The 15,602-nt window shown below is 34.5% G+C and overlaps 1 protein-coding gene across 4 annotated transcripts in view; it reads right to left on the bottom strand.

The window, feature by feature from the left end:
• The window catches only part of LOC132701000 (serine protease nudel-like), a 181,079-nt gene that overhangs the window by 11,668 nt on the left and 153,809 nt on the right, over positions 1–15,602 (bottom strand). For all 4 annotated transcript variants that reach the window (XM_060668606.1, XM_060668607.1, XM_060668608.1 and 1 more), the window contains 5 exons: positions 15,200–15,518; positions 14,961–15,140; positions 8,375–8,563; positions 6,779–6,917; positions 6,557–6,713 (listed from right to left, as the gene is read on the bottom strand). In XM_060668606.1, the coding sequence (XP_060524589.1) occupies positions 6,557–6,713; positions 6,779–6,917; positions 8,375–8,563; positions 14,961–15,140; positions 15,200–15,518 (984 nt within the window). The remainder of the gene's footprint in view (positions 1–6,556; positions 6,714–6,778; positions 6,918–8,374; positions 8,564–14,960; positions 15,141–15,199; positions 15,519–15,602) is intronic.

The raw sequence follows: 15,602 nt of genomic DNA, 5'->3' as shown, positions 1-15,602 counted from the left end.
CAACCTGCAGACTGATAAGATAATTTTGAATGCCTTCCAAGTTTTCCTTTGACTTAAAGTATTTATAAACTTCATGGAGATAATTATTCGCTCCTCGAAAGTTTGTGGCATTGTCGCTAAAAATCGCAACAGGGTTACCACGACGAGTTGTAAATTTTTTAATGTTAATATGAACGTCTCCTGTGAAAGACTAGATACAAGTTCTATATGAACCGCTTTGGTCTTCATACAAACGAATAAAGCAATATACCATTTTAACTTTACCGATCTTTTCACAGAGGAGTCCTTTGCAAAGATTGGTCCACCAAAATCTATACCTACATTCAAGAATGGTCGTGCTATGGACACGCGTTCTGGTGGAAGTGTTCCCATAATTTGTTCGGTGCGGATATTTTTAAAACGAAAGCAAGTAGTACACTCATGTATGACAGTTTTATTTTGACGCAAAGTGTTTAGAGTTCAAAATTTTAATCTAATATTGGCAAGAACTGTATGCGTGCCGGCATGGAGCAATTTTATATGTTCATTTCTAAAATGAACTTTTCCGGTCAATAAAATAGGATGCTTCTGTTCAAAGGGTATTATGGCGTTATGCAGCCTACCTCCTACACGGATAATGCCGAAATCATTGACGAATGGGGATAAGCATCGAATTGATCTATTCTTTAAAGGTTCTTCTTTTCGAAGTTGACTAAATTCTACGTCAAAGTGAGACATTTGAATACATTTTACCATTACTGTAAGGGAATTTTGCAACTCGGACACTGACAATGGGCCTCAATTTTTAGAAGAATTTCCTTTGTAGTTGTTTGCAAAACGCAGAACGTATGCGAAGGTTCTTTGCAACCTGTTGAAATATGTCACTATGCGATGACACGTGTCTTTGTTCTGGCAAAGCGTCTAGCTTTAACATTCGCGGGACAGTTTCTATTTCGAAATCTGGATCTGTTAAATAATATAAATAATAAATAATAATGAGTATGCGTCAGCTCCTCGGGACACTAGGTCCGCTGGATTATTTTTGGAATCTACGTACTGCCAATATGAGGCAGGGAATAAATCCTGTATTTCGGAGATTCTGTTTGCAACAAATTTTGTCCACCGAGATGGCGAATCGTTCAGTCAGGAGAGTACGATCTGGGAGTCCGTCCAAAGAAACCCATCCAAACCTTTGTAAGGTAGTATCGACTTGCCTCTATTGCCAAGTTTGGCTAATAATAGCGCACCACACAGTTCAAACCGGGGCAAAGAGATAGTCTCTAAAGGTGCTACTCGGGACTTGGAACAAATAATGTTCGAAGAGACAGTTTGGTTATGGGAGATCCTACGTAAATACAGTACTGCGCCGTAGGCAGCAAGAGAGGCGTCTGAAAATCCTTCTTGTATTCCGGTGAATTATGAAACGATCTAGGAATTTTCAACTTTGGAATTTAGTTAAGATTTTGTGAGAATGATTCCCAAGTAATTTTTAAATCAGGGGTTAGCTCATCGTCTCAATTTAATCTTTTCAACCAAATTTTCCGCATAAGTATTTTTGCGGAGATAACTATTGGGCTAATGAAACCGAGAGGATCAAACATTTGAGCCAAGTGAGATAACACCTGCCTTTTTGTTATTGGTAATAATTTTAAAGGCGAAGGACCAGTGACATTGAAGTTATCCTCGAGAGGGTTCCATGACAAGCCAAGAACTTTACTTGTCGCATCCTTTATGAAAATGCTTTGCATTTGATTTGCGATCGTGAAGATCGTGATAAATGTAATGCCATTTATGCAAACTAAACCCTGCTGATTGCAGTAATTGTATGAGCTCAGAGCGGAGATGAATCAGTTTAGATTTGGAATTACAGCCAGACAAAATATCATCTACGTAGCACTGATATAGAATGGTATCAGATGCAAGTGGGAAAATATGTGAGTTGTCTTCAGCTAGCTTGACTAAGCATTTAGTAGCTAAGTAGGATGCGGATTTGGTACCGTAAGTTACAGTTTGTAGTTCGATGCATTTTAAATCATCATTGGGATTATCTCGCCATAAATTATTTTGAAAATGAACTTGAGAGGGATTGATTTTCACTTGTCGATACATTTTCTTAATATCGCACGTAAATACGTATCGAAACATTCGAAATCTGCTGAGAATATCGAATAAATCAGGTTGGACAGTAGGGCCTTTCAACATGATATCATTTAGAGAGAGGTTAGAAGATGTTTTCATCGAGACATCAAATACGACTCTGAGAATAGTTTTCTCATTTCCTTCTTTTATGACACAATGATGAGGCAAAAATTTTTTTTGTGGTGAATTACCCTCGGACAATTGGTTAAGTGGTACATATTTATCGTGATTTAAATTGACATATTCATCAATAAATGATTTATATCTTAGAAACAGATCTTGATCTCTTAGAAATCGTTTTTCCAAAGAGAGGAAACACAGTTTAGCGAATCTAAATGAATCACCTAGCTGGGAGGGGGCATTTTCGCTACGAAAGGGTAAATTAACTTGAAATGTACCGTCAGACAATTGTTGTGTTGTTTGACTAAATATGGACTCACATTGTTTATCTTCGGGAGATAAGAATGTTTTCTGAGGGTATTCCTCTAATTTCCAAAATTTTGGAAGTAATTCATTAAGATCAGGTATCCAGGTGAATAGTGCTGTGCTCACCAGTGATTGAAAAAAAGGTTTTGCATTGGAGTCGGTCCACCGACAACCCATCCTAGACGTGTGTTTTGGAGTGTTAGCAGATTTTTTCCAAGGTTTTTAATTCCAGGAGCCATTAAATTGTAGTATAGATCTGCACCTATGCGAATGTCAATTTGAGAAGGGCAGTCAAACTGGTCATCTGCTAGAGATAAATTTGGTGGTATGTTTATTTGACTTAAATAAACTTGGACGTGAGGGAGAACCGATGTGATTTTGTCTAAAATAGCACAAGTTGCTGAAATAGAAAAATCTTCATTTGAAGAGCAAATTTTTAAGCTTACTGCTTTAGTAATTTGACTTGTTTTGTTTCCTATTTCAGTGACAGACATGTCAAATTTAAAAGATGGTGTGCATAACCTTTTGAATGCTTCATTCGTTATGAATGTGGTTTGAGAAGCTGAATCTAAAAGAGCACGAGCTTGAATTTTACATCCAGTTTTAGACAGAAAGATGACCTTAGAAGTTGCTAGAAGAACATGAGTGTGGTTGAGAGACGAGCATGAAATGTTATTTGGAGAAGGATTTTCATTTGAAGTGTTTGTCGAAACCAGAGTTGTATGTTCATTCTGGCTATCGGTTTCTTGACTGGCTTGAGCATTTGGGCAGAGTTGCTCATTGATAGCGGGAGAAGATGACAGCATCTTACCTTGAGGGTTATGTAGCAAGGTGTGATGTTTTTCTGCGCAAACTGAACAACGTCGAGTGGAAGTAAAGTTCGAAGCAATGTGTTTGTTGCCTAGGCCATTTAAACACAGCTTGTTTTGCATCACGAATTGTTTTCTTTGAGCTGGAGTGTGTTTAATGAACTTCATACATTTGTAAATAGTATGATTTTTCATTTTGCAATAAAAACATTCAAAATTGAAATTGGTATTTAGAGGACTTTCACTTGAAATATGTGCAAATCTTTGCGGTTTTGATTTGCTGTCTAAATTTGTATAACCTGTCAAAGTTTCTAATGATGAACACCGTCTTTCTAAGAATTCCAAAAATTCACTTAATGTGGGAAGGTGTTCCGAATCTCTTTCGAGTTCAAATAGCTGTCGCGTGGTAAAATCTAAATGTTTGGAGTACATGAAAATTAAAAGCAAATCCCAATTTGAAGTCGATACACTTAAAGCTTGTAATGCTTTTAAATGTTTCTATAGATTTTATAGATTTTCTCTCAATTTTACTCACAGTTACTTTAAACCAACTACAATCTTCTTGTTCAGTTGTTTTGTTTCCACATTCGATAAAAATTAAATTTCATGTTTCATTTAGATGCGCCATATTCACTTTTTTTATTGACAGAATAATGTATGTAACTTTGAACTTCACCGTAACTAGCTACCTGCCTGTTCGTTTCAAAAATAAATTACTAAGAGATATGTCATAAGGTATGCTACATGGATTCTGTGTGTGATATAAAATAAAAGGAAATTGGTATCGACATCTACTTTTTGACCCACTCCATATACATTTTGCTTACTCCAAAATATGCTCAATAGAAAATTGTAATGTGTTCGAGCATTTTTATAATCTATTTCTTGCATATTTTAACCAAACCTCTACAGGCTGTGTCCCAGTCAGGGCAACAAGGTACGGTATTGGGAAAACGAATGTTTTTAAAAATTTTAGAAAAAAACTATTAACTAAATCGGTTCTGAAATTTCCACCAGACGGCGTACCTGACGTTTTGAATTAAAAACCCGTTTTCAGCAAACAAAAATTATATTAATGATACCTACTTAGAGTGTACATTGTTTTTTAAAGCTGAAAAAAATTCAAATCATTCTCGTTAGATGCCTTTTATTATATAAGATTTACATAAATAAATGTTGATAACTTCAAAATAGTGTAATGGCTTTCAATAAACTTGGAGTCGTCAAAAAGACCCTTTCCTATGCTTATCAAACGTGCTGAGTGTGGTGATTGCGTACTCTGTGACCAGGAGGTGTTTTCTGACATAAGGTAAAACAAACATACAAATAAAAAAAAATTAAAACTCAAAAGATGTTGATTGTTGAAATAAATTGATATTGAAATAAAAGTTCGTTGTTTATCTTAGTTTATATTAGCTTTTTTTTACAATTTCATAGACATTATTACTACGTTGTGAGATCCTTAAAAGTTTTCAAATATTGAGTATTATCACTTTTTTCTAATAAAAATTAAGTTTAGTCAAACTTAGCAATATTGTTAAAGACTAAGTTTATTAGTTAGTGACGTTGAAGTACAAAACCATAAAAGAAATAAATCATCTTCTTTATATTATATTATAATATTTTGCTTTTCTAGTATGCTGCGAAATTTGATAATTCAGAAACCATGCCTATGTTTGGGATTCGGATGAGTGACTCGTGCGCTTGTTATTGCACTCGATAAATCACTACTCAAATTTCTTGATAAACGATTTTGATTAAGTGATGAAAGTAAGTAACAATCTTGCAGAAAACATGAAAGTAACGTTTTTTAAATGGAATAACTGGCTGCGATGGCTTTGTTGAGCTATATTGGCGGCTGTATGCCAAAGACGAATCTAACCGTGTTGACCAGTCTGGATCGGCATTAGAACAAAGCATTCCAGGGGCCGGTGGCCTCCGATGTACTCGCGAAGCCGGGTCACGAGCCTAGTATGTCGAACTTCGACAAAGCGTGTGGCTGAGCGAGTATACGCAGCAAATTACCCCAAGTAAGTAAGTAATATTTGAAAAAGTTCCTTTACAATCGGGATATATGTGGCTGCAAGATGATGGATGTCCAGTATATTTTTCTCACGAAGTTAGAATTTTGTTAGACCAGATTCATCCAAACGGTTCGATAGGAAGGGGCAGACGTTACTATCCCCGATGTTTACCCTTCGGGTAGAATAAAAGATATTATTTATTCAACTCGGCCTACTACCCCTGAAAATATAATTGATCTTGTCCGCAATGTTGTAGCTAATCTTTCAATAGCTGAAATTAGTACAACCATGTTAAATACAGGCTGCAGGCTACTTGCCCTGAAAATATAATTGATCTTGTCCGCAATGTTGTAGCTAATCTTTCAATAGCTGAAATTAGTACAACCATGTTAAATACAGGCTGCAGGACAAATTTCAATCAATTTGTTGTGTTTTATCGTTATCAATGTACAGTTCTCATAATGTTCGGATAGTTATTAATTTACAAGCGTCACGTACAAAATTCATAAAGTTGCATTTGCTTTTTACAAAACTTCTGGATTCCTCCTGCGTCGGTTTTTGCTTAGTCGAAATTGCTGACGTTTCGCCAATCATCCTGTTGGCTTCTTCAGAGCTTGACTGAATTTCGACTAAGCAAAAACCGACGCAGGAGGAATCCAGAAGTTTTGTAAAAAGCATTACAGTAGCCTGTGGAAGTTTCTTCGAAAAATTAAAAAAGTTGCATTATTTTTTTTCAGAAAATTATTTTTTTCGGCATTAAGTCGGAAAGCGCCATCTTATGGCAGGGTACTCAATGTCAATCATCTAATTCATGGCACGTTTATTTATTCGACACGATATATATTTCCGAAAATGTTGGAGCAGTTCGTGAATTTTCTTTTTAGAAATAGAGTAAAAAACATTACATCTAGTATCATTAGTATAAGAAAAATTTGCAGAAAATGTGTTTGAAAATTCAAGGTGTCAATCACGCCCTCTGGTTGAACCTCAAAAATAATTCTCAGCTTTTTCTTTTGGTCGAATTATTTAATAATATTTTATTAAATCTATATAATATTTTATTAAATTTTCATTTCAACCTTGTTGCCTGTATTGGGAGACATCCGGTATATTCATGACTTTTGATAGCAAACATGATAAGGAGCATTTAATAGAAAGCCAATATTAACGCAGACTTACTCATCGTGTCCCGAATTTTATTTTTATAGAATCTGATACTTGTGTATTGTTTATATATTGATATACCGCACGACCCAGGTTCGTCGTGAAATACCGCTGCCGGATACCATCCATTTCTTGAGTCGCATACTACAATACCACTTGATAGCAAACGGTCCTAAAACAAAATATATTTGATCCATTTGTCAATTAAAAATCAAAATCTATATCCCAAACGTTCACCTGGCAGTCTGACTTCGTTCCCTCAAAACATCTAAATCCAACAATACAACTCTTCATCGGAGTTAAAGAGACAAAAGTTAACTTTCGTGTCGTATCGAGTTCAAAAGAGTAACATTTTTCTTTTTGAATGCTTTCTCTTCTGAAAGGTATAATAATTTATTTGAGAGTTGCGCTATATGGCATATGATTATAGAGTTTTTAACTTTAAATTTTCATTAACAACGGGACCCATTCAAATTCAATAGTTAATTAAATACTAAAATATAAGTACTAAATAAACTCAGTTTATGGTTTTTTGATACACTGTGTAAAATATCAAGATTATCCTCAAACTTGTGAATTTCTGTATGTAAATCAATGTCATAATTGTAATCCGAACTTTGATTATTGCGCGCCCTTTTATATTCGTTAATGGGTTTCTTAAATTTTCTGTTTGATTGATATAAATTTTAGGACATGATCCATATTTTAACCTGCACACTCTTGTTTTAAACTTTTTTGCACTAGATATTGACAAGTGTGATCAAATGAGTTGGAATATGCACACACGGTCGATTTACGTATAGGTTTAATCGAAATTTTGAATGGAAAAGCAACTGAATTAAATGTGGAAAATGATGATTTGATAGGTTTTCATTGTATTATCCACCAACAGAACTGCTAAGTTGTTCTTAGGTAATTAGACTTCAGAATATTACGTAAAAACCATCAATTCTGTTTCATCTTCATGGCTTAACCATCGTCAGTTCAAGGGGTTTTTGGATGCTTATGCTCAATATGCCCGAGAACTCTATCTACTAATAATTTTCGAACAGATTTAGAAATTTCAAAAACCTCGTGCAAGGTTGACAGGTGTGTTAAGGGATCCTTTTATATAGTTCACAAATATATTAAGCAATGATGGGTTCCAAGTGGTATATAAAATTATACCCTGTATGTGAGTTTCTTAAAAATACGTAAATCTCCAGGCTGTAGCGTCGCATGATTCATAAGCAAGTGCCCACTTTTATTGTTTGATTGCTTTGTTTGTCCCGACGCAAGAAGAGATAATTGGCCTTGTGGAGGATGTATTTTAAGGACACAATAAAGTACACTTTCGAATAGTTCAGGTTTCCTTTTCAGTAATAGATGATAATTTGGAAAATTCAAGAAAATTAATACAAACATCGATGAATGTGTTCCATATTCAAGCTCGAGTGTCTCATTGATTTTGTTGTCGGTATTTAACTCTCGTTGTTTGTAATAATTTCTAATATCATTATTTAATTATAATGTTCTATTATTTTATTTAATTTTGTTGTTTTAATTAATTGTATTATAAAAATAATGTCGTATTTTTTCGTGTCTGATATCTATGATAAAAAAAGTGCAAATATGGCACTCTAGCCCACAACATATCAACGGTTGCCTATACCTGACTAAATCATGTTTTATAATAATATTACTTTGTCTTTGAGTTTGAATATTATCTATCATGTTGCCTTTAACTTTGTTGACTAGTTCCAATGAACTTGTGATAACAAATTTAGGTAGATTCTACTATATTTATCTTGTTTGGTAGTTTGCAAGAAAAATTGCATTACACGTGTGACAAACCTGATATTTAAATTCGCGGTCCTTGCATATCTGTTAATTGTTACATTGCGTTCTGTCCGAAGTAGCGTAATATCTGTCGAGTCTACCTTGATGATCTCTATTATTCTAATCAATTGTTCGTGAGGTCCTTCTACGTCCAAATGCAGTTTTCCCTTCCCAACAACTGCAACCACATAATGCATCTGTAATCTAAAAACGAATATTCCAATTGTAAAGAAGTGTCGTTTATATTCACTAACTTGCAGAGCTTATTAACTGTTAGGGAATTTTTTTTATATGTTTATATTATATTAAAAAACAAATTATCGTCTCAACCGTAATAAAAAATAATTTAGAATTAAAATTAATATATTTTTATTCAGGATGACATGTGTATCCTGATTTTTTTAAAAATATATAATTCACCCGTTCAAATTTTGAATTTTAGAAGATAGCGAAGAACAATTTACAAATAGTATACTAAAAAGTGTCAGAAAAATGGAAACATTTCCAATATTATTTGCTCGTGTAGTTTTTTCACTGCCCATATGTTGATGATGGTTTGGCCGATTCGAAAATTTCTCAACGCTATCTTGTAGACTCAAAAACTGTCAAAGAGAAGGTAACCTATTCTTTTCATATTTCTTTAAATAACACCACACAATCTTCTGATTTTTTTATTTTTGTCAATAGTACCTTTAAATTTTGCAACTTTACTCTAATTTAATCATCTTCCTATCTCTTATAGTTTCCAATATCCTTATAATAGACCCACAGCATACTTTATAACGACAGTCCTTGTTTCTCTCTTAATATTTTTTATTTTCGTGTTCCTTGAGAGCATACGTTGCTGGTTGATAATATTTATATATAAATAAAAAGGGAAACATTGTTTTGTTCACGATCTACCGAATAACACATTTTATAAACAAATGCTATTGTTAGAAATTATAATTAGTAGTGGAGACACTATTAATATTTGTCAGGGTGCCATCAAAACTTATAAAGATATTGAGAAGTTCTATTTCTGAATAATTGACTCAAGTTAATTTGAAAACAGCTAACCCAAATACCGAGAAACAAAACAATATACATTCAAAAAAGGTGAAGTTGTTGAGTTGTTCGAATATCCTAGTAGAAAGATGCAAACCATATAGGCACTGAAGAAATACTTGGAGACTATCAATGTTGATTCAGATCAAGACGTTCAACTATTTACTAGGTTTTCACCATTAGATAGGTATTGCTGGGAATATGAGCAAGAGTTGCATCAAATGTTCATAGACTTCAAGCAGGCATTTCATAAAGTATGAAAACGAAACTGTGAACAGCAATGCAAGAACTTGGCTTCTCCAAAATCTGGTCAGTCTGATAAGAATGTAAATATTCCAGCAGCAAAGTTAATATAGGATAACAATACTCAGAGCAATTCGCGGTAAACACTGATCTAAAGTAGGGAGATGTGCTTTCGCCACAAATCTTCTAGCTCTGGAACATAGAGGAGATCGAGAATTGAGGCAGCAACTTCAGTATTCTTTCCTGAAGATCCCAAACTTCTATTGGCCTTTGCAGACGATATAGATCTAATAGGAAATAACTGGTTTTTAAAGTTATATTTATTAAGACCTTTTGATCTGTGGTTAGTAAGGAAGGACCATATTGCCAAATATATGGTTGCTTTCAGACTCATTTTATTTGGAAGGTTGTGATAAAGTTCATTTGGAATGAAACGCCTAATATCTCAAATGTAAGAATTGTCTGAGGTAACTTAATGCATTGTCACATCACCATCTGGCATAGAAGTCGTTGGTTTTTAACTCTGTTGTATACAGAATCGTAAAACTATCTTAAATCCATCAATTTGCGAATCAGTCATCCGAGAAAATGTTCATGTCCTTTAACTCCTCTTTCAAACAGTAAGTAAGTAGATGCAGAGGAGAATGCAAACCAGTTTCAGTTTAGAAGAAGGCGAAAATATGATTGGCGGAAAGTCAACAAATTCGATTAATCAACAATCAAGCAATCCAGAAGATTTGTAAATAGAAAATGTTAATGGATTTTTTTTTAGTTATGAAATTGAAATGGATAGAGAGTTATGTGAAAGTATCAGTAATATATTAAATAGACTATTTTCAATTAACTACGAGCCGTAAAAACTATATATTCAGCCATTTCAAGATTTACATATATAATAAATAATAAATAAAATAATTTTCACTAAAGCCATAATTTTAATTGAAGTGCGAAAAAAACTAAACAAAAAATATGTAATAAATAAACAATTTATTAAACTAAACTTTAAATATTTGGCCCCAAACGTTTTTAATAATATTTAAGACAATTTAACAATTTAATCCGACGTAAAACCGCTTTTTGCCTGAATTATGGCCAAAATTGTTTTAGAATTCATGGAAGCCTGAATTCAACACTTTCCTAATTTTGGACCTTAAACGTTAAATGTCTGTTTCATTTCGTGCCACAAGGTTTCTATTACATTCAAGTCGGGACTGCTGGAAGTTCAATCCATTAACCTGAATAGTTTAGTTTTCAAACTAATATCAGGTACTTTGACGCTTCATCTTACTGAAAGATAAATCTGAATATTTTACATTTCCTTCGCACCCATACTGCCCTAAATCATTTCTTCAGAAGCGAACTTGCAGCACGTTTTAAGCACTCCAAAAAATAAGCGAATTTCTAATATTCGTGTGATCACTCGTTCTTTATACCAAAATAAGCGCTTTTTGTCTGTCGCTCGGTTAACAAGGCTTTTATCGTATTTTTCGAAATAAAGTTCAATGCAAAAATGTAAATCTCAAGGCAGCAAATATGAAACAACTTTTTGCAATATCTTTGCAATATGGAGATTTGCCTGGCTGCCTGCCTTCACTCCATTCAGACGGTTTTAATTTCGATCCGGTGCTACCATTTTCCCGACTTGGTAATGTCGCTTAACTGTAGATTATATCTGCCTCTGGCAATTTGTATTATTTTCTTCCTTCCATCAAACATATTAATATTTAAATACCCAACTTCAGTTACAACCAAACTGATACAAACGGTCCACATAAACTTGGCAAAATTTTTTACCATTTAGTAAGATGACGTGTTTGTTTAAATGTCAACTCAGCATTCAGGCCGACTTAGTTTTTATTTTTTAAGGTGATTATTTATATGTTTTTGATATCGGCCGCACGAATTAATAGTCGGCATGACCTTAATGATTTGTTTATTTAGTTAATATATATATATATTTTTTACTTCTTGTTGTTCTGGGTATCGTACCTTTATGAGATGTATCTTTTTATTTCTTCAGTGCAGCATCCTGTGTTTGTTATCAGGTATCCAACAAACTAACTATCATATCATGAATCCTTTTGATTTCTGCTTTGTTGTTATTAATCCTGTGAATAATGATGATACCTCGAGTTGTTGATCTTTTTAAAGGTAGCTTTCCTATTAATGGTTTCGCCGTATGCATTGAAGAGAGAAGGATGACAACACATCCCTGTCGTACACCTTTTGCCACGCTGAAGGGACCAGTAAGTTCACCGTTAACTTTTAACCTTGCGGTATTATTGTCATAAATATTTTTTATGAGCTCTATGAGACGATTGGGAGTGCCCATCCCCCGGAGATATGGTCACATCTTTAGCCACTTAACGCAGGCCAAGGTCTTGCTGTAGTCTATGAAGCAGATATAAGTAACGATGTTGTATTTCCTTGAATTAATTGTCTTATGTTTAATATTTGTTCCTATGCACCTCGACCACGCACAAATCCGGCTTGTTCTTCTGGAATCTCCGGTGGTAAATATGTCATTAATCTTTCAAGAATTATGTTTATGTTTAGCGCTTTCTTGTGGAGTGGAACATAAATTGAAGTTACCCAGTCATCAGGCCATATGCCTGTCTGAAAAATCTTTTGACATATTTTATGAATTATTCTAGCACTTATCTCTCCTGTTGTAATCTCTCTCAGCCGTAACCGATCGATACCAGGCGATTTAAATTGTTTTAATTTTCTGAGAGCTGCTTGCTCATCATACGAAGCTCCTTTTTATTAGTTTGCAACAATAAGATTTCCAAAGCTCGAGTATGTCCTCTTCCTTTGTCAATATTGCTGCGTTCTCTGATTTAATGCAGTTGTAATTAGATTTAAAGTTACGAGTTATTTGGTCAATTTTTATTGAACATGTCTCTCGTCTCATTTTTGTTCTAGTGAATTTCGATTTCGAGTTTTGTCTTTCCTATATAAACGTTTTATATTCACATTTAGTTGTCCGTCTTCCTTTAGTGGGTTTTGATTGTTTAGCCTGAAGTCTTTATTTCTTTCCTTCTTTGAATTTCAGTCCATATTTTGTTGCTGATCCGTATCTTTCTGTGTTTCTCAGTTGTTGGCTTCATTTGTTTGTTAACTTCTAGTAAGACATATCTCATTTTCATCCATACACTAATTGCTAATTCGTCCTCATTATTACTCATTTCACTCAGTTATTCCGTCATCACTACTTTGTAACTTTCGATTTGCCGTCAGAATATGCAGCGATAACACTAACCAAAACACATAACGATGAAAAACACTTGTCATTTTTTAAGCACAGTCTATTGCAAATAAGTTCATGTAGTTGCAGTATCGCCAAGAAAGTAAGAAATAAGTACTAATGCAAAAAAAGTAAACGCTATTTTTTAAGTACGTTCATTATGATGGTGCCGCTTGTACTTTATTGTAATAAAAAATTGTGACATTTTTTCAAAAAGAAAAAATATTATACCTATAATTATATTAATTTAAAGTAAAAGCCTATAATGTTGGGCAAGTAATCCATTTGAATTTAAAAAAAAAGCGGGTTTTTAAAACTACCTTTTAAGACATTAAATTTTTGAGAAAAAAAAAGAATTATAATATCTCAAAACCTACTAAGTTTTAAATACTAGGAGACTGACGAACTTCCATTGTCTTAAATTTTTGACTGACCGGTATATGCTATACTCAGGTAAACCGATTATTTCTACTTACTAGAACATGTGAGTGAGTTTCAAACCATTCCATGCTACCACTGGAGACAGAGCTGTGCGCCCTCATCTTGTGCGTAAACCTTATCTTTGACTGGAAAGTAAGAATTATGCAGACAACACTTAAGGAGCTCGAGCACTCCCTCCAGCGATAGCAAAGTCATGCCTGGAAATGTTGTATCATTCCTCAATTTGGCCAAGCCAGTGTGTAATGATTCCTGCAAGGGCACGGGCACTTGCGTGTATAAACTTCCCACTTCAAAGCTAACAAACCTGTCTGAAAAACATAATCTTACTTTTTTTAAAATATCTATGAAATACCCATAGTCAGAAACATTGACTCAAGGCAAACCAATATTTGGGACCAAAATGAAAAAAGCTAGAATATTCCCTGGATCACATTGATGGCATCAGTCCGTCTTCACAATGGAGAAAAAGTAAAATGGCGCCATACCATTCCTGGATGTCTTGGTCATGAGATCTGATTCAGATAAATACCTCACTGTGCAGAAAGCCCACACATACAAGCCAATGCCTAAAAGAATCATCCAACCAACAAGGAATAATCCAATCACTATACAAACGAGCAAAAAGTATCTGTAGCAACCAAGCTCTGAACAAATTAAAGAAGATCTAATGCAAAACGGTTATCTAAAGAGACCAGCCAAAACCAACGAATGACCATTCCCTATGTTAAAGGAGTTTCCCAAAAGATCATGAGAAATGCAACAAAATAGATCAAATTCCCTTTCCGTTGTGGGCAAACTGTGAGAAGTTTAATAACGAAAACAAAAACAGAAAACATCACAGACAACAAAACTGTATAGATCAAGTGTTCTGCGAGTGTGGAAAATCTTACGTAGGCGAAACGAAGCGATCACTGCATCTAAGAATAGCAGAACACAAGAAACATACCCGACGTGGAGAAACAAATACATCTGGTCTCGCAGAGCACACTTGGACATAGAACATTACAGAATTAAATGGACAGATGCCAGAATTCTACAAAAGGAAACCCACTGAAAGAAGAGAAAGTTCATAGAAGGTGTCACTGTCATGCGTAAGGAACCTTGATCTGACCCACCCGACAACGATCATCAACCGATGACCTTGCTTCTTCGCTACCTGTCACCGTATGAACGTCGTGTTAAAAACGTCTTTGAACAATGGAAGTTCGAAACGAAAGTATTGTCCAAAAGACAATGAAAGTTCGACTATCTCTTAGTTTTGTGTAATGCATATTAGGCTAAAACTTATTCCCTTCTTCCCACCCTATCACACTTTCAAGGAGTGTATCGAATTACCAATAACCAGGTTTATGAAAAAAAAACCTATTCTAAAAATCTTTTTCTATCGTTCGGAGTTTCTGACTTAAGAAGGTAGGAAATTTTATTTCGGACACACAGTACTTTGTAAAAACGATAATTTTTGGCTTTTTGGATTTTTTTTATTTTACTTAGTTTCTGTACTTTATAAAAATCTCATTCGCTTATTGAGAATAAGGATCGTGTTTTACGCGTTTTTTATAATTTCAGGCCAACCCAACGATCCAAAACTGGCAATTCTCATTAAATATGATGTCGTTCACCTACAGCGAAACCTCTCTAAAACAGTAACTTGAAGCGACAATCCAGTTTTTCTCGATTATGGTTCCCAAACAATTAAATATTCCATCCATATATATAGCCGCCATCCATGGCAGGAAATACAGCTCCAAATTGCCACCTGCTCTATTGTAGCTCAGGGTCCTGCTGACGGAACTTTCGGAGCATCTGCGAGGAAATTATGGTTAAATTAATGTCCACAGGAAGAATGAATTGAAATGCATTACCTAACAAACAAACCATTGCAGCAATTGTTCGTGCATGCTGCAGATTCGTTTCCAGTTCTGTTTACACGAAATAAATATTCTTTAGCATTAAAAGTGGTTAATGATCCATTTTCCAAAATGTATTTGTGAAAGGAAAGGTACTCCTCGAAACCCAATAGATTGCAAATATGTGCCGCAACGGAAGCTTGATAATGAGACGAATCTTCTACGCATAAAGGCTTCCAAACATCGTCACGATTGATTGAAACCAGTCCGGCAGACAATAGAGTGGAGTGGCCGTCTTTATCCAGAAGCAGATGTTTTCCATTGGTAAGGGCGGCTACAAAGTGTTATCTCAAAATCGACTACTTTTCTAAGATAAATTTAATGGCGCAACTCATATTTGGATGCTGTCACAGCTTGG

The sequence above is a fragment of the Cylas formicarius genome, unplaced genomic scaffold (genome assembly GCF_029955315.1).
Source record: "Cylas formicarius isolate icCylForm1 unplaced genomic scaffold, icCylForm1.1 PGA_scaffold_4__25_contigs__length_36172078, whole genome shotgun sequence".
Classification (NCBI taxonomy): domain Eukaryota; kingdom Metazoa; phylum Arthropoda; class Insecta; order Coleoptera; family Brentidae; genus Cylas; species Cylas formicarius.
Note: the sequence above shows the minus strand (reverse complement) of the source record. Positions and strands in the feature narration are given on the sequence as shown.